At 42.5% G+C, this 24743-nt stretch overlaps 1 protein-coding gene across 1 annotated transcript; it reads right to left on the minus strand.

Moving 5' to 3' along the window:
• Positions 1 to 712: 712 nt before the first annotated feature.
• On the minus strand, positions 713 to 24388 carry LOC124680604. Its single transcript, XM_047215671.1, has 3 exons — positions 24383 to 24388; positions 23867 to 24320; positions 713 to 869 (listed from the first exon to the last, which is right to left on the minus strand). Exons 1-3 carry the CDS (start codon positions 24386 to 24388, stop codon positions 832 to 834), a joined length of 498 nt encoding a protein of 165 aa, XP_047071627.1. The 3' UTR covers positions 713 to 831.
• Between the last annotated feature and the right edge of the window lie 355 nt (positions 24389 to 24743).

Raw genomic sequence — 24743 nt, forward strand, 5'->3', positions numbered from 1 at the left:
AGCGGTGGCAGGAGTAGCACCGAGGCGATGATCACAAAATGTTGTTACAAGTGCATATCAGCCATTGGGTGGTAACTAGAGAAATGAATTCGCGTCGATTTGGTTCAAACTTGAGATATTCCCTTGTCTTGCATTTTTAGACTGCAAAAGCTTGGGCTGTGATTATGTCACGGTGCCTTGCTCACCAAATCATTTTAGTGCCGAATTGTAGCTGCACGTTTTTATTAGCAAGAAACATAAAAACGACCTAACACCTTAGATAATGCAGGTTAAGGTAACTTTTTACCACACCTCAAGTTAAGGTAATTTTATGAGAACTTCTCCTCAAGTTAATGTACACCTAACAGAAATATACTATGGAGAATATGATCAGGACAGATTCGCCAAGACAAGCCAAATCAAACAATATTACTTACACCATTCATACCTAAAACTGATTAACAGAAAGGAACCAACAAAAATCAGTAATGATTTTCTGACTATGTGATCAACAGGAATTTCAACAACAAACACAGTTAGCCACAAGTACAGTTTGGGCTCCATATGATCAGGACGAATTCAACATGACAGCCACGATTGAACATGATGACTTGCACGAGTCACACTTTAACTGCATAACAGATAAGAAAACAACTTAATGTAGTGAAACGCAACTTTCTATCCAGGATGAACTGGACGAACGAACCGATCACAATTGACTTGCACCAACTGCTTAACAGAAACAAAGCAACCTGATATTAGTAGCATGGAAGGACAAACAGCAGCAGGCTAAAAGATGATGGATTTGTCCATTTTGCAATGCATCACTATTAGTGAGCGGCACATCAGAGATCAGTGAGTCCTTGCTATCGACAACAATCTGCCACGATCTGCAGAAAAATTACCAAACACATAAGTCATAACCAAGCGTCCATATTAAAATTTATAATTTCAGGTGATGTTTTACTTATAACTAGTTTCATAGGTTACAAGAATGTATTTAACATGTGAACTTCACCTATGCAGAAAATAACTTAATGCATTTTAACAAAAAAAACTGAAGCAATGTAAACTGGTAATACAACATCAAAAAGGTTGACTAGCAATCTCTATTTTCACCAACCAGACACTTCTTGCTTCATCAGCTATTTAACCAATGAACAGCAATAGCGGAAAGGGGACTTTTTATTCCAGGGGTAATGATGCAATTGGCGCCCTGCTTCCCATGGACTGCTCCATATAGTAGCACAAGGGTTTTCAGGCAGAAGAATAACCAGACCTGAGTCCAGAATTCAGAAATGGCCACAGAAACAAGAGGCGACTTTTATTTTATGGCAGGACACACTGACATAAGTTTAAAGTTTTTAGTAAAAGCAAAAAAACAGCTGAGTTCCACACCTGTTAAAATATATTTACAAATGAAAAAAAAATGGTGAACTAATTTATGACTTGGATCCTAGTATCACCAAGTGTTTGTCCAACAAGTCCGGTACTGCTACTTGACAGATCTTTTGAAGACTAGATCAAGATTGAAGCCATATTAAAATGTCATGAAACGGAAAGAACATAGATTGCACTACTTTTGGTTCCAAGTAGCTGGGTTGAGCATCAGCAAACAGTAACTGAAATATGCCTCTAATCTGAAATACAACCTTTTGACATTACGGTGAGGATGAATTCGACAAGACAACAACAATTGATCATCAGGACTTGCAAACTTCTATGTGAACTGCTGAACAGAGAATAAGCAACTTGACACTTAGCAGTAGCAGCGCTGAAAGAAACCAGCAGCAGACTTTGATTTTTTTGTTGGATAATTAGGCACAATTTCCATGATTAATTCCAGAATATAAAACATGATGACAGCAACTACTAACATGTGAAACTCGAACATACTAGATGCATTAATCAACATGAGTAGCAGCAGCGCAAACGGTAAAGCATCCATCGCTAAACAGATCGAGATATGTCGCACGTACCGATCTGGTGGAGGTGTAGCAGATGATGTCGCAGCAGTAACGTTGTTGATGACAACGTTGTTGACGACGGGTCGAAGTAGACGGCGTTGAAGACGACGGTAGGCAGCACCGCCCGACTTGGACGGAAGGCGACCCGTGATGAAGAACTTGAGCAGTCGCGCAGAGCGCTTCCCAAAAACCTAATTCGCCCTCTCCCGTACAGGATCGCAAGGACGAGTGGTTCCGGAGACCTGCTCTCCCGTTCGCCGATGCACGTCGGCGCGCGGGATGGAGTAGGCTACGATGGCGGCGCAAGCGAGAGAGGTGGAAACCCTAACTCGTGTATTCGGTGTGTTTCTCGCGGTAGCCGGGCAAGAGATTATATAGGCTCGGGAAACCCTAGGCAACGTGGGCCACGCCCACGTCGCACGAACGTTTCGAGTCGGTTACAGATAGCCCACGATCCGGGAGCGACCCGAACCGACTAACTGCGACGCGTCCGTCTAGGACTCTGTTCGTTTTCCTGAGCTGCAAAAAGTAAGGAAAGTCTCGGCTCGAGGCTCAATCCACTCACCACGAGCGTGGCGCGCGTCGTCACGTGTCGAGTCGAGTCGAGACAAGCGAGCGAGGAGGAGGAAGAGCGCGCGTGTAGCACTCCTATTCTCACTCACTTACTAGTGGTGAAACAACCCACCTTATAAGGTGGTCTAACTTCCTCCCAACTTTCCATGTGGGACTAAACTTCCCACCACTTGCCACTCACTAGTGAGCTGCCACCAACTTGGGCTCAAACTCACAAGGCTGCCACTATGTGGGCTTTGAGGTTTATAGGGAAAACTGAAATCTAATTTGGGCCACTAAAAGTGGGCTCAATATTTCAACAATCCCCCACCAGATCTCAAATCCCCATTTAGAGATTTACCAATACTCGATGCTTGTTTATATACCAGTGTTTCAGCGGAGACTGTTAAGTTGAACTTCCGCCTAGAACCTTAAGCTACATCCATTCACACTTGAACAATGGACTAAGCCTTGAATTGCAAATTTTGCGTGAACAGGGTTTCACTCAAAGTCATAACCGAGTACATGGCTGCCGGTAGCCTACCCCGCGGGTGAAGCATATGCGTCATACTTCGTGGTCTCTTCATGAGTTTACTAGAGATCACCCAAATCTCATAGATTGCGACGTTTAACAATCGGACTCATATAGGTGTGTTATTTCAAGAATGCTCTGTAGGGCAGCAACTTTGCTATAATAGCCAACATAAACACATTAAGGCTTGTCGCCAACCTGCCTTACAGCAATTGAGAGTTGTGCATCTTCACATAGAGAGGGTTACATAATACTCTCCCCAATTAAACCACTAGTTTGTTCTTCCCAGGTCCTAATTCACGGGATCTCCGATCACAAAGGTTGGGTTACCACTATGGTGTAACATCAACGGGTCTCAAACCCATCTCCCTCGATGCACTTTCTATCACATTACGTGATAGTCCCTTTGTAAAGGGATCTGCCAGGTTTTTGTCTGTTTGAATATACGTAACAGTTATTACTCCGGAGTTTCGCAATTTCCTGACAGACTTCAAACGTCTCTTGACGTGTCTTGATGACTTCGCGTTATCCTTAGAATTGTTCACTTTGACAATTACAGTTTGATTGTCACAATTCAAAAGGATTGCCGGAACAGGTTTTTCAACCACGAGGCAAGTCCATCAAGAGCTCACGCAACCATTCCGATTCAACGGTGGTTGTGTCTAAAGCGATAAGTTCTGCTTCCATAGTTGACCTCATCAATATGGTTTGCTTGCAAGATCTCCATGACAACTGCGCCACCTCCAAAGGTAAATACATACCCACTTGTGGCGTACGGATCAGCTACATCCGAGATCCAATTCGAATCACTATATCCTTCAAGCACGGTTGGGTGCCCCGAATAGTGAATCCCATAACTCATTGTACCACATAGGTAGCGCATGACCCTATCAAGTGCATGCCAATGATCGGTACCGGGTTTGACATGAACCTACTCAACTTGCTAACAGCAAAAGAGATGTCGGGTCTAGTCGCGCTCGCTAAGTACATGAGTGAGCCAACGATCCGAGAATATCTCAATTGATCTATGGCGATTCTCCGGTTCTTGCGTAATGTCACACCGGGATCATAAGGTGTTGAAGAAGGCTTGCTATCAATATAGCCGAACCGGCTCAAGATCTTCTCAACATAATGGGATTGCGTTAGAGTAATCCCACTCTCGTTCTTAATCGGCTTGATGTTCAGAATCACATCAGCTTCTCCCAGATCTTTCATATCAAAGCTCTTTGACAAGAAAGACTTGACCTCGTGTATTACTTTCATGTTTGTACCAAAGATCAGAATATCATCCACATACAAACATAATATTGTTGGAGATATGCCCAAGAGGCAATAATAAATGGTTATTATATATCTTTGTGTTTACGATAATGTTTATATACCATGCTATAATTGTATTAACCGAAACATTGATACATGTGTGATATGTAAACAACAAAGAGTCCCTAGTAAGCCTCTTAACTAGCTTGTTGATTAATAGATGATTAGTTTCATAATCATGAACATTGGATGTTATTAATAACAAGGTTATATCATTATATGAATGATGTAATGGACACACCCAATTAAGCGTAGCATAAGATCACGTCATTAAGTTATTTGCTATAAGCTTTCGATACATAGTTACCTAGTCCTTATGACCATGAGATCATGTAAATCACTTATACAGGAAAGGTACTTTGATTACATCAAACGCCCACTGCGTAAATGGGTGGTTATAAAGGTGGGATTAAGTATCCGGAAAGTATGAGTTGAGGCATATGGATCAACAGTGGGATTTGTCCATCCCGATGACGGATAGATATACTCTGGGCCCTCTCGGTGGAATGTCGTCTAATGTCTTGCAAGCATATGAATAAGTTCATAAGAGACCACATACCACGGTACGAGTAAAGAGTACTTGTCAGGAGACGAGGTTGAACAAGGTATAGAGTGATACCGATGATCAAACCTCGGACAAGTAAAATATCGCGTGACAAAGGGAATTGGTATCGTATGTGAATGGTTCATTCGATCACTAAGTCATCGTTGAATATGTGGGAGCCATTATGGATCTCCAGATCCCGCTATTGGTTATTGGTCGGAGAGAGGTCTCAACCATGTCTACATAGTTCACGAACCGTAGGGTGACACACTTAAGGTTTGATGTCGTTTAAGTAGATAGGGAATAAGGAATGGAGTTCGAAGTTTTGTTCGGAGTCTCGGATGGGATCCAGGACATCACGAGGAGGTCCGGAATGGTCCGGAGAATAAGATTCATATATAGGAAGTCATATTCCAAGTTTGGAAATGATCCGGTGCATTTATGGCAGGTTCTAGAAGGTTCTAGAAAAGTCCGGATGAAATCACCATGGAAAGTGGAGTCCCGAAGGGACTCCACCTTGCATGACCAGCCAACCCTAAAGGGAAGGAGTCCAAGGTGGACTCCCCAAAGGGTGGCCGGCCAACCACCCAAGGAAGGGGTGGGAGTCCCACCTTGAGTGGGATTTCCCCCTTGGGTAGGTTTTGTCCCTATGGAAGGTTTTGGTTTCGGGTCTTATTCGAAGACTTGGATACCAACACTTGGGGATTTCCACCTATATAATGAGGAGGAGAGGGAGGGGGCAGCCCACTCTTGGCCGCACCACCTAGGGCTGCCCATGGCCGGCGCCCTAGCCACCCCCTCTCCCAAACTCTAGCCTCTCCTCCTCCACCACTTCTCCCGCATACGCTTAGGCGAAGCCCTGCCGGAGTTCTCCACCACCACCGCCACCACGCCGTCGTCGCTGTCGGGATTCCGAGGAGGATCTACTACTTCCGCTGCCCGCTGGAACGGGGAGAAGGACGTCGTCTTCATCAACACCGAACGTGTGACCGAGTACGGAGGTGCTGCCCGATTGTGGCACCGTGATCAAGATCTTCTACGCGCTTTTGCAAGCGGCAAGTGATCGTCTACCGCAGCAATAAGAGCCTACTCTTATAGGCTTTGGAAATCTTCAAGGGTGAGTCTCGATCATCCCCTCGTTGCTCCCGTCTTCTAGATTGCATCTTGGCTTGGATTGTGTTCTTGCGGTAGGAAAATTTTTGTTTTCTATGCAACGTTATCCTACAGTGGTATCAGAGCCGTGTCTATGCATAGATGGTTGCACGAGTAGAACACAATTGTTTTGTGGGCGTTGATGCTTATGTTTTCTTTAGTTTGAGTACTTTGCATCTTTGTGGCATAGTGGGATGAAGCGGCTCGGGCTAACTTTACATGACCGCGTTCATGAGATTTGCTCCACGCTCGACATGCAACTTGTATTGCATAAGTGGCTTTGCGGGTGTCTGTCTCTCCTACTATAGTGAAGATTCAATTTACTCTTCTATTGACAACACTAGTATCACCGTTGTGGTTCATGTTCGTAGGTAGATTAGATCTTACTCGAAAACCCTAAACCACGTAAAATATGCAAACCAAATTAGAGACGTCTAACTTGTTTTTGCAGGGTTTGGTGATGTGATATGGCCATAATGTGATGATGAATATGTATGAGATGATCATTATTGTATTGTGGCAACCGGCAGGAGCCTTATGGTTGTCTTTAAATTTCATGTTGAGTAGTATTTCAAAGTAGTTGTAATAGTTGCTACATGAGGTGAACAACCATGAAGACGGCGCCATGGACCTTGACGCTACGCCGACGATGATGGAGATCATGCCCGTTGATGATGGAGATCATGTCCGTGCTTTGGAGATGAAGATCGAAGGCGCAAAGACTAAAGGGCCATATCATATCAAATATGATTTGCATGTGATGTTAATCCTTTATGCATCTTATTTTGCTTAGAACGCGACGGTAGCATTATAAGATGATCCCTCACATTAATATCAAGATAATAAAGTGTTCTCCCCTCGTATGCACCGTTGATATAGTTCGTCGTTTCGAAGCATCTCGTGATGATCGGATGTGATAGACTCAACGTTCACATACAACGGGTGTAAGCCATGTTGCACACGCGGAATACTTGGGTTTGCTTGACGAGCCTAGCATGTACGGACATGGCCTCGGGACAACGGAAACCGAAAGGTTGAACACGAGTCATATGGATGATATGATCAACATGTTGATGTTCACCATTGAAGCTACATCATCTCACGTGATGATCGGTTTTGGTGTAGTGGATTTGGATCGTGTACCACTTAACAACTATGAGGGATGTTGTATTAAGTGGGAGTTCATTAGTAATTAGATTAAAACATGAACTAATTATCATAAACATAGTCTCGAGTAGTATTTTGAATTAATTTGTAGTGTTGGCATCCGTTTTTCTACCAAGCGCTAGTCTTGTTATTGAGATAGAAATACTGTTAAAATCTGACAATAAACTTTACGGACTGGTACCGTATTGTTAAAGAATCAAGAAATGATTAAGTCCTATTGCAAATTTTTAGTTAACCTCACATTGTTGATTCAGAGAGTTATGGTTTCAATTAGTACCTAAAGTCATCTTGTCTCCGTGAAACTTGAAGTTCAAATCTGTTTGAAAAGTAAGGAGCTGAAAATTTTAGTTTTCGGAAATAATCAAAGGTATGAGATATATGTGATATCTAAGACCTTATTGCAAGATGATAGAATATAATTTGGTGAGACTACATAAACTCATAAGTTTTATGGGAATGTAGGAAGGTTGAAGACGCAAGGCGTCCCAATCGTCCAACTATTGGGGCACTAACGATATTCGCATATCCATGAAGTGATCGTCTTTAGTATGCACCGTTGCTAAGACTCGTCGTTTCGAAGCATCTCGTGATGATCGGGTGTTATTGATTCCACGAGTGCATACAACGGGTGCAAGCCAGATTTGCACATGCGAATACTGAGGTTAAACTTTACGAGCCTAGCATGTACAGACATGGTCTCGAAAAATCGTCACGATATGATGGATAAAATTATGAGTGAAATTGTTCATCATATTAAAAGGTTACTAATAGTGAAATCCGGAACACTTGTCATATGATGATCAACTTCAAAGTAAGAACCTCAAGGTTATTGGTATTTGATCAACAAACCTAGAAGTTATTGATGTTGAAGTGTTTTTATGAATAATGAGGAAAGCTAAAAGAGAAACTACAAAGGATATTTTGGCAGAAAGAAAAGAAAAGACTAGAAAGTCTAGCTCAGGTGTATATAAATGATATACATGTTATGGTTGTATTCCTAGTTAAGTCACATAATGAAATTCTTGGGTATTAGTACCATATTGGTTGGTATGAAGTGTCATACAAAACAACGCAATACAAGAATACAATGGCCTAAGTGACTGACAAGGAATATGATAGGAATACACGTCTGGAACAAAAATAAAGAGTTATTATGTTCATCGTTGGCATTCTATCTAGCCCTTAGAATTTATAATAAAGAACTTAATAATTGTTATTTTGCTCTGGTCAAATGAAAACAATGAGTTGTTCAAATTATGACATTACTCCATGTATGATGGATAAGTTATTATAAATCTTAATGGTGAAACACACATACATAACACTGACGCTAAAATGCCATAAGGCAAATGATTTGAATTCCACTTATTTGTGGAACCGCCATTTAGGTCATGTTAGAAAGGAACGCATGAAGGAACTCCATGCAAATGGATTTTTGGAGTCACTTGATTTTTGAATCATTTGACGCTTGCAAATCTTTTCTAAAGAGAATGATTAAAATACCGTTCATAGGCCAAAAGTTGAACGGGCAACTAACTTAGTGGAAAAATACATGATGATGTATGTGGTTCATTGGGCATAGTTGTGTGCGGGAGATTCTTCTACTTCATGAAAACTTTCAACAATGAATTGAGTATATATATGTGGATATATTCAATAAGGAAGAAGTTTGAAACATTTGAATGGATTCAAATAAATTTCAGCATGAAGTGGAAATCATCGTAATAGAAAAGTCAAATATCTATGATTGGATCATGGTAGAAATATTTGAATTACAAGTTTTAGCGAACATCTAAGAGAGTTATGAAATTGTTCTACAACTCACATTTCTTGGAGTATCATAATGATGATATAGTATCCGAGATATGTATCCAAATCTTGTTGGATTAATGATGAGATAAAATATTATGACGCCATTATATTTTTGTGGATTATGCTTTAGTGACTACCGCTTTTACACTGAATAGAGCATCATCATGATCCGTTGAAATGACACCATACGAGTTATGGTATGGGTATAAACCCTAATAGTCTTTCTTTAAATTTTGGTCTAAGAGTTTACAACCAAAGTCGGATGAATGTCTTTGTTGGTTATCCCAGAGATTTAATTGGGAATTCTTCCCACGAGACAAAGACAAAAGTGTTTGTCAATGTTTCTTATTTCCGAGAAATTGTTTCTAGTGAAGTATTTAAGTGGGAGGACAATATAATTTGATAAAGTTTATGAACCTGAGCATAATGATCAGAGTAGCGCAGCATCGGAATTTGTTTCGAAAGCGGCCACGACGATCATGGCTCCCATGACTACAAAGTGTTTTAAGCCATGAAGATCGAAGTACATATTGAACCTTGTAGGTATGGTTTACTTTGTGATCAAATAAATGATTTGTGAACAAAGAATTGAGTTTGAACAATGATAAACCAACTACAAACAAAGAAGTTATGATGGGCCCTGACTCCGTTAAAATGGCTATGCGCCATAAAATCCAAGATAGGTGAATACTTTTCGAAAGTAAATGAATCTATGAATTTGATGGACTTGGATGAAATATCCTTAAATAAGCATGACTTGTCGAAAAGTTGTTTACGACAAAGTTCGAAGAGTTGACTACGATAAGATTAGATCTTCCGTAGCAATGCTTATGGTCTATGTGGATTATTCTAGTAATCTCTACATATTTCTTTATGAGATATATTAGTAGGATGGCAAAATATATTACTTAATAGAAGTGTGTATTAAAGGTGTATACAAGATACAACCTAGAGTTTTGCTAGTCCGTAGAATACTAGATAGGAATAGGAACTTCAATTGGATGAAGTGAGTATTGCGGAGTTGGAATCTTCACCGGATGAAATAGTCAAAGAGTTTTGATTTCATCAGAAACGATGAAGGTTCTTGCATTTGCAAGAAATTAAGTGGGAGCGCTGAGACATATTTGTAATACTTTATGTAGCTGACATATCGTTGATTATAAATAGTGTAATTATATAATTGATTAAAAAGGTTTCATTGAGAATTAACTTCAATGAAATAATATGGATCGAAACATATTTAGTGTCAAGATCTATGAAGATAGATTGAAACACATAATAAGTTTAAGTCAAAGTACATAGAAAGGATATTGAAGTAGTTCAATATTAAGAAAATGTTCTTGTCATGTGAAGTTTTAACAAGACTTGAGTGTATCTGACACTCAATGAGTAAAAACACATGAGTGATTTTAAATCACAATTAATATGTACATGATACGTCTCCAACGTATCGATAATTTCTTATGTTCCATGCTACTTTATTGATGATACCTACATGTTTTATGCACATTATATGTCATATTTATGCATTTTCTGGAACTAACCTATTAACAAGATGCCGAAGAGCCGATTCGTTGTTTTCGTTGTTTTTGGTTTCGAAATCCTAGTAAGGAAATATTCTCGGAATTGGACGAAACTTTCGCCCAGGGTCCTATTTTTGCACGAAGCTTCCAGAAGACCGAAGAGTCAACGAAGTGGGGCCACGAGGCAGCCAGGGGATAGGGCGGCGCGGCCCAGGCCTTGGCCGCGCCGGCCTGCCCCCGGGCCCCTCGTGTGGCCCCCGACCTACCCTTCCGCCTACTTAAAGCCCCCGCCGCGAACCCCCCAGTACCGAGAGCCACGATACGGAAAACCTTCCAGAGACGACGACGCCGCGAATCCCATCTCGGGGGATTCAGGAGATCGCCTCCGGCACCCTGCCGGAGAGGGGATTCATCTCCCGGAGGACTCTTCATCGCCATGATCGCCTCCGGAGTGATGAGTGAGTAGTTCACCCCTGGACCATGGGTCCATAGCAGTAGCTAGATGGTCGTCTTCTCCTTGTTGTGCTTCATTGTTGGATCTTGTGAGCTGCCTAACATGATCAAGATCATCTATCTGTAATACTATATGTTGTGTTTGTCGGGATCCGATGGATAGTGAATACTATGATTATGGTGATTATCAATCTGTTGTTTATGTGTTGTTTATGATCTTGCATGCTCTCCGTTATTAGTAGAGGCTCTGGCCAAGTTTTTGCTCTTAACTCCAAGAGGGAGTATTTATGCTCGATAGTGGGTTCATGCCTTCATCGTGACAGTAGGTTCTAAGGTTGTGATGTGCTGTTGCCACTAGGGATAAAACATTGATGATATGTCTAAGGATGTAGTTGTTGATTACATTACGCACCATACTTAATGCAATTGTCTGTTGCTTAGCAACTTAATACTGAATGGGGTTCGGACGATAACCTGAAGGTGGACTTTTTAGGCATAGATGCAGTTGGATGGCGGTCTATGTACTTTGTCGTAATGCCCAATTAAATCTCACTATATTTATCATATCATGTATATGCATTGTTATGCCCTTTTCTATTTGTCAATTGCCCGACTGTAATTTGTTCACCCAACATGCTTTTATCTTATGGGAGAGACACCTCTAGTGAACTGTGGACCCCGGTCCTATTCTTTACATAGCATACAATCTACTGCAATTGTGTTTTACTATTTTCTTTGCAAACATCTTCCACTCGATACGCTTAATCCTTTGTTACAGCAAGCCGGTGAGATTGACAACCTCACTGTTTCGTTGGGACAAAGTACTTGGGTTGTGTTGTGCGGGTTCCGCGTTGGCGCCGGAATCCCGGTGTTGCGCCGCATCACATTTCGCGACCATCAACCTTCAACGTGCTTCTTGGCTCCTACTTGTTCGATTAAACATTGGTTTCTTTCTGAGGGAAAACTTGCTACTGTGCGCATCATACCTTCCTCTTGGGGTTCCCAACGAACGTGTGAGTTACACGCCATCAAGCTCTTTTTCTGGCGCCGTTGCCGGGGAGATCAAGACACGCTGCAAGGGAGTCTCCACTTCTCAATCTCTTTACTTTGTTTTTGTCTTGCTTTATTTTATTTACTACTTTGTTTGCTGCACTAAATCAAAACACACAAAAAATTAGTTGCTAGTTTTACTTTATTTACTGTCTTGCTCTCTATATCAAAAACACAAAAAAATTAGTTACTTGCATTTACTTTATTTGCCTAGTTTACTTTTTGCTTATTTCATCATGCTTAATCCTAAGTTTACTGTGGAAGAGATACCGGTAGGACGAGGGTGTATCATTGGAAGAGATAATATAGAAGAATTTTTCACCTATGTTAGTATGGATGAAGATTTTAAAGATATACCATTATTAAAAACTGCCCCTACTTATGAAAGTGCTGCTGCCTGTTTAATACACATGTTGGAAACTAGATTTGTTAGTCTCAATCCCATAATACAACATATGTTTCTTACACTTACGGATATAGAGATGGGAGAAAAGAGAAATTTTGTTTTAAAAATCCTTGCTAGAGAATTTGAAGATATAGCTAAAGAAGCTAGAAAAGTTTTTATCAAGCATAAGAGGCTTGGTTTCTTTCCTGATTTTAAACAAATACTTGAAAAGACGGATATGGATAGAATTAAGTATACTAGTAATGTTAATGATGGTAGAGAAATTAAAGCGCCAATGCCTAGTAAGCTACTAGGGATGCATGAAGCTTTGGAAAATAATTATGCTTGGCTTGTTCCTGAAAATTTGTTTGATGAGAATAGTAAGCCTAGGAGTAATGAGAAAGGAGTTACTTATATAGACCAGATACAATGCATTGTTGAGAAAGCTCCCAACGCTGAAGATAATAATGTTGATGCTCCATCTCTTGATGTTACTTGATTTACACTTTCTGCGCCTAGCTGAAAGGTGTTAAAGAAAAGCGCTTATGGGAGACAACCCATGTTTTTACTACAGCAATTTTTTGTTTTGTTGAGTCTTGGAAGTTGTTTACTACTGTAGCAACCTCTCCTTATCATGTTTTTGTACCAAGTAAAGTTTCTATGTCAAAGTTGATGTTATATTTGGGATCGCTGCGCAGAAACAGCATTGCTGTCTGTCACGAATCTGGGCACAGTCCTCTGTGGAAAATTCGAAAAAATCTGCCAATTTACGAGCGTGATCCTCAGATATGTACGCAACTTTCATTAGTTTTGAGTTTTTCCATTTGAGCAAGTCTGGTGCCAGCTTTAAATTCGTCTTTACGGACTGTTCTGTTTTTGACAGATTCTGCCTTTTATTTCGCATTGCCTCTTTTGCTATGTTGGATTTATTTCTTTGATCCATTAATGTCCAGTAGCATTATGCAATGTCCAGAAGTGAAAATAATGTTTGTGTCACCTCTGAATGTGTGAATTATTAATTGTGCACTAACCCTCTAATGAGTTTGCTTGAAGTTTGGTGTGAAGGAAGTTTTCAAGGGTCAAGAGAGGAGAATGATATACTATGATCAAGAGGAGTGAAAGCTCTAAGCTTGGGGATGCCCCGTGGTTCACCCCTGCATATTTTAAGAAGACTCAAGCGTCTAAGCTTGGGGATGCCCAAGGCATCCCCTTCTTCATCGACAACATCATCGGGTTCCTCCCCGAAACTATATTTTTATTCAATCACATCTTGTGTTCTTTACTTGGAGCGTCGGTTTATTTTTGTTTTTGTTTTTGTTTGAATAAAATGGATCCTAGCATTCACTTTGTGGGAGAGAGACACGCTCCGCCGTTGCATATGGACACATGTGTCCTTAGGTTTTACTCATAATGTTCAAGGCGAAGTTTCTTCTTCGTTAAATTGTTATATGGTTGGAATTGGAAAATGCTACATGTAGTAATTCTAAAATGTCTTGGATAATGTGATACTTGGCAATTGTTGTGCTCATGTTTAAGCTCTTGCATCATATGCTTTGCACCCATTAATGAAGAAATACATAGAGCATGCTAAAATTTGATTTGCATATTTGGTCTCTCTAAGGTCTAGATAATATCTAGTATTGAGTTTTGAACAACAAGGAAGACGGTGTAGAGTCTTATAATGTTTACAATATGTCTTTTATGTGAGTTTTGCTGCACCTGTTCATCCTTGAGTTTGCTTCAAATAACCTTGCTAGCCTAAACCTTGTATCGAGAGGGAATACTTCTCATGCATCCAAAATCCTTGAGCCAACTACTATGCCATTTGTGTCCACCATACCTACCTACTACATGGTATTTCTCCGCCATTCCAAAGTAAATTGCTTGAGTGCTACCTTTAAAAATTCCATCATTCACCTTTGCAATATATAGCTCATGGGACAAAATAGCCTTAAAAACTATCGTAGTATTGAATATGTACTTATGCACTTCATATTTTATTAAGTTGCTCGTTGTGCGATAACCATGCTTCTGGGGAACGCCATCAACTATTGTTGAATATCATGTGAGTTGCTATGCATGTCCGTCTTGTCTGAAGGTCTATCATTTTAGTGGTTGGAGCATGCAAAATTGTTAGAGAAGAACATTGGGCCGCTAACTAAAGCCATGAATCATGGTTGAAGTTTCAGTTTTGGACATATATCCTCAATCTCATATGAGAACAATAATCATTGCTACATGCTTGTGCATTTAAGAGGAGTCCATTATCTGTTGTCCATGTTGTCCCGGTATGGATGTCTAAGTTGAGAATAATCAAAAGCGAGAAATCCGAAATGCGAGCTTTCTCCTTAGACCTTTGTACGAGCGGCATGGAGGTACCCCTTTGTGACACTTGGTTGAAACATGGCATGCAAAGATCCGGTAGTCCAAGCTAAGTAGGACGAGGTGCGGACACTATTAGTATACTATGCATGAGGCTTGCAACTTGTAAGATATAATTTACATAACTCATATGCTTTATTACTACCGTTGACAAAATTGTTTCATGTTTTTAAAATAAAAGCTCTAGCACAAATACAACAATCGATGATTTCCTCTTTGAAGGACCATTCTTTTACTTTTATTGTTGAGTCAGTTTACCTATCTCCTTCCACCTTAAGAAGCAAACACTTGTGTGAACTGTGCATTGATTCCTACATACTTGCATATTGCACTTGTTATATTACTTTATGTTGACAATATCCATGAGATATACATGTTATAAGTTGAAAGCAACTGCTGAAACTTAATCTTCCTATGTGTTGCTTCAACACCTTTACTTTGATTTATTGCTTTATGAGTTAACTCTTATGCAAGACTTATTGATGCTTGTCTTGAAGTACTATTCATGAAAAGTCTTTGCTATATGATTCACTTGTTTACTCAAGTCATTACCTTTGTTTTGATCGATGCATTCATTACATATGTTTACAAATAGTATGATCAAGATTATGATGGCATGTCACTTCAGAAATTATCTTTGTTATCGTTTTACCTGCTCGGGACGAGCGAGAACTAAGCTTGGGGATGCTGATACGTCTCCAACGTATCGATAATTTCTTATGTTCCATGCTACTTTATTGATGATACCTACATGTTTTATGCACATTATATGTCATATTTATGCATTTTCCGGAACTAACCTATTAACAAGATGCCGAAGAGCCGATTGCTGTTTTCTGCTGTTTTTGGTTTCAGAAATCCTAGTAAGGAAATATTCTCGGAATTGGACGAAACTTTCGCCCAGGGTCCTATTTTTGCACGAAGCTTCCAGAAGACCGAAGAGTCAACGAAGTGGGGCCACGAGGCAGCCAGGGGATAGGGCGGCGCGGCCCAGGCCTTGGCCGCGCCGGCCTGCCCCCTGGGCCCCTCGTGTGGCCCCCTGACCTACCCTTCCGCCTACTTAAAGCCTCCGTCGCGAAACCCCCAGTACCGAGAGCCACGATACGGAAAACCTTCCAGAGACGCCGCCGCCGCGAATCCCATCTCGGGGGATTCAGGAGATCGCCTCCGGCACCCTGCCGGAGAGGGGATTCATCTCCCGGAGGACTCTTCATCGCCATGATCGCCTCCGGAGTGATGAGTGAGTAGTTCACCCCTGGACCATGGGTCCATAGCAGTAGCTAGATGGTCGTCTTCTCCTTGTTGTTCTTCATTGTTGGATCTTGTGAGCTGCCTAACATGATCAAGATCATCTATCTGTAATACTATATGTTGTGTTTGTCGGGATCCGATGGATAGTGAATAATATGATTATGGTGATTATCAATCTGTTGTTTATGTGTTGTTTATGATCTTGCATGCTCTCCGTTATTAGTAGAGGCTCTGGCCAAGTTTTTGCTCTTAACTCCAAGAGGGAGTATTTATGCTCGATAGTGGGTTCATGCCTTCATTGACACCTGGGATCGTGACGAGTAGGTTCTAAGGTTGTGATGTGCTGTTGCCACTAGGGATAAAACATTGATGCTATGTCTAAGGATGTAGTTGTTGATTACATTACGCACCATACTTAATGCAATTGTCTCGTTGCTTAGCAACTTAATACCGAATGGGGTTCGGACGATAACCTGAAGGTGGACTTTTTAGGCATAGATGCAGTTGGATGGCGGTCTATGTACTTTGTCGTAATGCCCAATTAAATCTCACTATATTTATCATATCATGTATATGCATTGTTATGCCCTTTTCTATTTGTCAATTGCCCGACTGTAATTTGTTCACCCAACATGCTTTTATCTTATGGGAGAGACACCTCTAGTGAACTGTGGACCCCGGTCCTATTCTTTACATAGCATACAATCTACTGCAATTGTGTTTTACTATTTTCTTTGCAAACATCTTCCACTCGATACGCTTAATCCTTTGTTACAGCAAGCCGGTGAGATTGACAACCTCACTCGTTTCGTTGGGACAAAGTACTTGGGTTGTGTTGTGCGGGTTCCGCGTTGGCGCCGGAATCCCCGGTGTTGCGCCGCATCACATTTCGCGACCATCAACCTTCAACGTGCTTCTTGGCTCCTACTGGTTCGATTAAACCTTGGTTTCTTTCTGAGGGAAAACTTGCTACTGTGCGCATCATACCTTCCTCTTGGGGTTCCCAACGAACGTGTGAGTTACACGCCATCAGTACACAATCAGATGTCCTGAGCTCTAAAAGTTAGGAGCATATACCAGAATGATTCATGTGATGATCATTGAAAAACAGTAAGAATATCCATGTGTGCTTTAGAAGGACCAAGGATATATATATAGTTTTATATGGGTAATGACAAACAAAATCGTTGTAAAGTGTTGCACCGATATTAGTTTGGTCATATATAAAAATAAAATTCAATCTCAATTAGGCTAAGTGTTATTAAAAAGGTAGCACAATGCTAGATTTAGAAGAGTTCTAAATATTGTGACGGATTCAACAAAAGAAGGCAGAGTATGTCATTGTTTTGACAATGATTGGGGATGTTGAGTCAAGAAGTTCTTTGAGAACTTGGTGTAGTTCCGATAGTGTCAGAACTTTGAAGCTATATTGTGTGTGACAATATTAGTGACATATTTCAGACCGCGGAATTAAGGTTCCACAAGAAGACCAAACATATTTAATGCCGATTCATTTGGAAAATGTGTGATGCGTGAAGACGCAAATGAATTGCAAAATACATACGTTTCTGAGTGTGTCAGAACCGTTGACTAAAACCTCTCCCGTGAACAGAACATGATAAAGCACCAGAAGGCCAAGGTGTTATATCTTTACATATGTAAACTAGATTATTGACTCTAGTGCAAGTGGGAGACTGTTGGAGATATGCCCAAGAGGCAATAATAAATGGTTATTATATATCTTTGTGTTTATGATAATGTTTATATACCATGCTATAATTGTATTAACCGAAACATTGATACATGTGTGATATGTAAACAACAAAGAGTCCCTAGTAAGCCTCTTAACTAGCTTGTTGATTAATAGATGATTAGTTTCATAATCATGAACATTGGATGTTATTAATAACAAGGTTATATCATTATATGAATGATGTAATGGACACACCCAATTAAGCGTAGCATAAGATCACGTCATTAAGTTATTTGCTATAAGCTTTCGATACATAGTTACCTAGTCCTTATGACCATGAGATCATGTAAATCACTTATACAGGAAAGGTACTTTGATTACATCAAACGCCACTGCGTAAATGGGTGGTTATAAAGGTGGGATTAAGTATCCGGAAAGTATGAGTTGAGGCATATGGATCAACAGTGGGATTTGTCCATCCCGATGACGGATAGACATACTCCGGGCCCTCTCGGTGGAATGTCGTCTAATGTCTTGCAAGCATATGAATAAGTTCATAAGAGACCACATACCACGGTACGAGTAAAGAGTACTTGTCGGAGACGAGGTTGAACAAGGTATAGAGTGATACCGATGATCAAACCTCGGACAAGTAAAATATCGCGTGACAAAGGGAATTGGTATCGTATGTGAATGGTTCATTCGATCACTAAGTCATCGTTGAATATGTGGGAGCCATTATGGATCTCCAGATCCCGCTATTGGTTATTGGTCGGAGAGAGGTCTCAACCATGTCTACATAGTTCACGAACCGTAGGGTGACACACTTAAGGTTTGATGTCGTTTAAGTAGATATGGAATAAGGAATGGAGTTCGAAGTTTTGTTCGGAGTCTCGGATGGGATCCAGGACATCACGAGGAGGTCCGGAATGGTCCGGAGAATAAGATTCATATATAGGAAGTCATATTCCAAGTTTGGAAATGATCCGGTGCATTTATGGCAGGTTCTAGAAGGTTCTAGAAAAGTCCGGATGAAATCACCATGGAAAGTGGAGTCCCGGAGGGACTCCACCTTGCATGACCAGCCAACCCTAAAGGGAAGGAGTCCAAGGTGGACTCCCCAAAGGGTGGCCGGCCAACCACCCAAGGAAGGGGTGGGAGTCCCACCTTGAGTGGGATTTCCCCCTTGGGTAGGTTTTGTCCCTATGGAAGGTTTTGGTTTCGGGTCTTATTCGAAGACTTGGATACCAACACTTGGGGATTTCCACCTATATAATGAGGAGGAGAGGGAGGGGGCAGCCCACTCTTGGCCGCACCACCTAGGGCTGCCCATGGCCGGCGCCCTAGCCACCCCCTCTCCCAAACTCTAGCCTCTCCTCCTCCACCACTTCTCCCGCATACGCTTAGGCGAAGCCCTGCCGGAGTTCTCCACCACCACCGCCACCACGCCGTCGTGCTGTCGGGATTCCGAGGAGGATCTACTACTTCCGCTGCCCGCTGAAACGGGGAAAAAGGACGTCGTCTTCATCAACACCGAACGTGTGACCGAGTACGGAGGTGCTGCCCGATTGTGGCACCGTGATCAAGATCTTCTACGCGCTTTTGCAAGCGGCAAGTGATCGTCTACCGCAGCAATAAGAGCCTACTCTTATAGGCTTTGGAAATCTTCAAGGGTGAGTCTCGATCATCCCCTCGTTGCTCCCGTCTTCTAGATTGCATCTTGGCTTGGATTGTGTTCTTGCGGTAGGAAAATTTTTGTTTTCTATGCAACGTTATCCTACAAATATAACACCTTCGCCCCCACCATGGCGATAGTAAACGCACTTGTCAGCCTCATTGACAACAAAGCCTACAGAAGTTAAAGTTCTGTCAAACTTCTCATGCCATTGCTTAGGTGCTTGTTTCAGGCCATATAAAGATTTCAGCAACTTGCACACCTTTCTTTCTTCACCTTTTACCACAAACCCATCAGGCTGATCCATATAGATTTCCTCTTCCAACTCTCCATTAAGAAAAGTTGTCTTTACGTCCATTTGATGAACTATAAGACCATAGGAGGCAGCCATGGATAGTAGTACTCGAATGGTGGTAAGTCTAGCGACAGGTGAATAGGTGTCGAAGTAATCTTCTCCTTCTCTCTGTGTGTAGCCTTTCGCTACAAGCCGCGCCTTGTACTTCTCAATAGTACCATCAGGTCTTAGCTTCTTCTTGAACACCCATTTGCAGCCCACGGGCTTGCATCCATGGGGTCGTTCTGATAGCTCCCAAGTTCCATTAGAAAGAATCGAGTCCATCTCATTATGGACAGCTTCTTTCCAGTCATCTGCATCTGGAGATGCATATGCCTCTGCAATGGACGTGGGAGTATCATCCACAAGGTACACAATAAAATCATCACCAAAGGATTTTTCAATCCTCCGTCTCTTGCTCCCTTTAGGAGCTTCATTGTCATCCTTCTCAATAACAATCTCATGTGATTGTTCAAAATACTCATTAGATGTACTAGATTCAGGAACTATCTCAGTAGAAATTCTAGCAATGCTATGCATATCTTTCATAGGAAACATATTCTCAAAGAATGTTGCATCACGAGATTCCATAATAGTATCAACATGCATATCCGGTACTTCAGATTGAACTACTAAAAATCTATAGTCTACACTCCGCGGAGCATAACCTAGAAAGATACAATCCACTCGTCTTTGGTCCGAGTTTGCGCTTCTTAGTAATTGGAATATTGACTTTCGCCAAACATCCCCATGTGCGCAAATACGAAAGTGATGGTTTTCTCCCGGACCACTCCTCGTGAGGGGTTTTATCTTTATTCTTGTTAGGAACTCTATTCGGGACATGACATGTAGTCAACAAAGCCTCCCCCACCATGCCTTTGATAAACCAGCGAGTGGCTAACATGGAATTCACCAAGTCGGTCAGCGTGCGGTTTTTCCTCTCGGCAACCCCGTTTGATTGGGGCGAATAGGGAGGCGTCCTCTCATGAATAATACCATGTTCCTCACAGAATTCATCAAAGATTTTAGGAAAATATTCACCACCACGATCCGACCTAAGACACTTGATCTTTCTCTCTAGTTGATTTTCAACTTCGGCCTTATAAATTTTAAAGTAGTCTAAAGCTTCATCTTTAGTTCGCAACAGATAAACATAGCAAAATCTAGTCGCATCATCAATCAATGTCATGAAATATCTCTTTCCACCTTTTGTCAACACACCATTCATCTCGCATAGATCGGAATGTATGAGTTCTAGAGGTGCCAAGTTTCTCTCCTCGGCCGCCTTGTGAGGCTTCCGAGGTTGCTTTGATTGCACACAACTATGGCACTTAGAACCTTTGGCAATGGTGAAATTCGGAATTAAACTTAAACTAGATAGCCGAGACATTAAACCAAAATTAATGTGACATAAACGAGAATGCCAAACACTGGTATCATCACCGACATTGCCACAAATATGGTTCACGGACTTATTACTGAAATCGAAAGCGAAAAGCGGAACAAGCCTCCGCACTCATAGCCTTTACCAATAAATTGTCCAAACTTGGAAACAACTACTTTATTCGACTCTAAAACAACCTTAAACCCATCTCTCGCATAGAAGGGAGCCGCTAACGAGATTCTTGTTCATAGTAGGGACATGCTGCACGTTCCTCAGCCGCACGATCTTCCCGAAGTGAACTTCGGATCTACCGTGCCAACACCACGAACGAAGCATGTGACCCATTCCCCATCAAGACGGAAGAATCCCGGGCGACCTGGTAAGAAGTGAACATGGATATGTCAGCACATACATGAACATTAGCACCCGTATCAATCCACCAACATGGAGATTGAAATACTGAAAGAACAGTAAAGAGATTACCGTACCCATCAGCATTGCTAGCGGTCACCGTGTTGACTTGCTTCCCCTTTTTCTTGCGGTCTGCCCTCTCTGGACAGTCCTTAGAAAAGTGGCTAGTCTCTCCACAGGTAAAGCAGCTCAGATCTGCTTTGTTTATCATCTTCTTCTTCTTGAAGGTTGTAGTCTTCATAGGCTTATTGAAGGAGGGCTTGTTATTCCCTTTGTTCTTGCTCGTAGGGTTTCTTCGCACCATGTTGGCGCTAGACCGACCCTCTCCTTTCTCGGTAGTATCCTTAGCCCGAGCTTTCTCCTCAACATCAAGAGACGCTATCGGGTTTTCAACCGATATCTCCTGTCTCTTGTGTTTGAGAGTTGTGGCAAAGTTCCTCCATGAAGGGGGCAACTTAGCAATAATGCATCCAGCCACAAACTTGTCAGGTAAGGCACACTTAAGGAGTTCAAGTTCTTTCGCAATACACTGTATCTCATGAGCTTGTTCGACTACAGAACGGTTGTTCACCATCCTGATGTCATGGAAGCTCTCCATGATGTACAGTTCATCGCTTGCATCGGTTGCACCGAATTTAGCATTCAGTGCATCCCAGAGCTCTTTACCATCTGTTATGTGCATGTACACATCACAGAGACGATCAGCAAGAATACTCAGAACGCATCCGACGAAGAGAGTATTGTTTTCCTTGAACTTGTTCCGATCTTGGTCAGATATAGTTCCTTCAAGTAAACAATTACTAACTTCGAACACTTTCAGATGAGTAAGCCAGAGCGTGGCCTTAACTTGCCACCTCTTGAAGTGCACACCGGTAAACTTATCCGGCCTCAGTGCATCAGCAAAACCAGCCATTGTTAACTCAGGAAATTGCCTATAATTAGGTTTTTGATTGTTGGATAATTAGGCACAATTTCCATGATTAATTCCAGAATATAAAACATGATGACAGCAACTACTAACATGTGAAACTCGAACATACTAGATGCATTAATCAACATGAGTAGCAGCAGCGCAAACGGTAAAGCATCCATCGCTAAACAAATCGAGATATGTCGCACGTACCGATCTGGTGGAGGTGTAGCAGATGATGTCGCAGCAGTAACGTTGTTGATGACAACGTTGTTGACGACGGGTCGAAGTAGACGGCGTTGAAGACGACGGTAGGCAGCACCGCCCGACTTGGACGGAAGGCGACCCGTGATGAAGAACTTGAGCGATCGCGCGAGCGCTTCCCAAAAACCTAATTTGCCCTCTCCCGTACGGGATCGCAAGGACGAGTGGTTCCGGAGACCTGCTCTCCCGTTCGCCGATGCACGTCGGCGCGCGGGATGGAGTAGGCTACGATGGCGGCGCAAGCGAGAGAGAGGTGGAAACCCTAACTCGTGTATTCGGTGTGTTTCCGCGGTAGTCGGGCAAGAGATTATATAGGCTCGAGAAACCCTAGGCAACGTGGGCCACGCCCACGTCGCACGAACGTTTCGAGTCGGTTACTGAATAGCCCACGATCCGGGAGCGACCCGAACCGACTAACTGCGACGCGTCCGTCTAGGACTCTGTTCGTTTTCCTGAGCTGCAAAAAGTAAGGAAAGTCTCGGCTCGAGGCTCAATCCACTCACCACGAGCGTGGCGCGCGTCGTGACGTGTCGAGTCGAGACGAGCGAGCGAGGAGGAGGAAGAGTGCGCGTGTAGCACTCCTATTCTCACTCACTTACTAGTGGTGAAACAACCCACCTTATAAGGTGGTCTAACTTCCTCCCAACTTTCCATGTGGGACTAAACTTCCCACCACTTGCCACTCACTAGTGAGCTGCCACCAACTTGGGCTCAAACTCACAAGGCTGCCACTATGTGGGCTTTGAGATTTATAGGGAAAACTGAAATCTAATTTGGGCCACTAAAAGTGGGCCCAATATTTCAACATTTTTTGACCCTGAGCAGACTTTGATTAGTTAGCCCTTACTAGATAACAGTGCCATGAATCCAAGATATATCATGCACAAAAGTCATAACCAACTCAAAGTCAGCATTTGATGAGCAATGTGCTAGTACTAATTCCAACGGTTACAAGACTGGGTTTGAGATGTGGCCTTCAGCTATGGGTTTGAGAATTGAATTTGGCATAGCTCCATACAAGACTAATTATTCACAAACCACAACCAGCAGATTAAGCAAACATATAGAAGCTTTAACGAAAAGGCAAGACAATAGACAAGACGTAATGTAAAGCCAAGTATCATACCTGGAGTGTAGAAGCTCATGTAGGGTAGGACGCTAAAATAGACTCCAGCCTCATCAACCTTCTTAACCTGTCCCGAATTGAGCTTTATCGTGAATAAGCCAGCACCTGAGCTAACAAAGATGACATCCACACCCTCTGCAAAGCCGACCACTAATGGTTCGTCATCAGGATTCACAACAGGTACTGTTTTCTCCAGCTCAATGACCCTGTATTGTACCCATTCAGCAGCTTCTTCTGTATCCACCTTCCTTGACCACGTATAAAGGCTGGAACCCTGAATGCAGGCAAATCCCAGTGAAGCGTTCTCCATCGCCATGAGCGTGATGTCCCACTCTTTGGGTTGCGGCGACTCAATCATGGATAATCGGTCCTTGCCCAAGTCGTACTTGACGATTGCATTGTCATGCTGAACCGTGAAGTAGACTGCATCTCCGACAAGGGTGCCTCGCCTAGGCTGGAGCGCGCTCCACGCGCCCGTCTCTGATGAGTAGACGCTCGCGACTATGATATCCTCGCGGTCATGGGTGGCCGCGAAGACGACGCGGAAGGGCCCGCCGTGGCAGTCGAGGTGGTCGCAGCCGTCGGCGGCGCAGAGCACCGCGGCGGAGTAGATGAGTCAGTCGATGTCCGGCTCGGGCAGGTCGTGTCGGTCGCCCGTGACGGGGTCCCAGACGAGGTAGCCCTGGCTGGCGTCGTGCTCCAGCATGTGGACGAGGACGCGGCCGTGGCGGCAGTCGAGGGGCCGCGTGCGGCGGCCGTCGGAGCCCGGGTGCGGGAATTCGGGTATTGAAGTGGTGGAGGCGAAGCGGTCAGGCGGGGGGCCCTTGCATCACCATGAGCTTGTGGAGGAGGCCGAGAAGCGGTAGCTGCGGCGGAA

The sequence above is a fragment of the Lolium rigidum genome, unplaced genomic scaffold (genome assembly GCF_022539505.1).
Source record: "Lolium rigidum isolate FL_2022 unplaced genomic scaffold, APGP_CSIRO_Lrig_0.1 contig_20394_1, whole genome shotgun sequence".
Classification (NCBI taxonomy): domain Eukaryota; kingdom Viridiplantae; phylum Streptophyta; class Magnoliopsida; order Poales; family Poaceae; genus Lolium; species Lolium rigidum.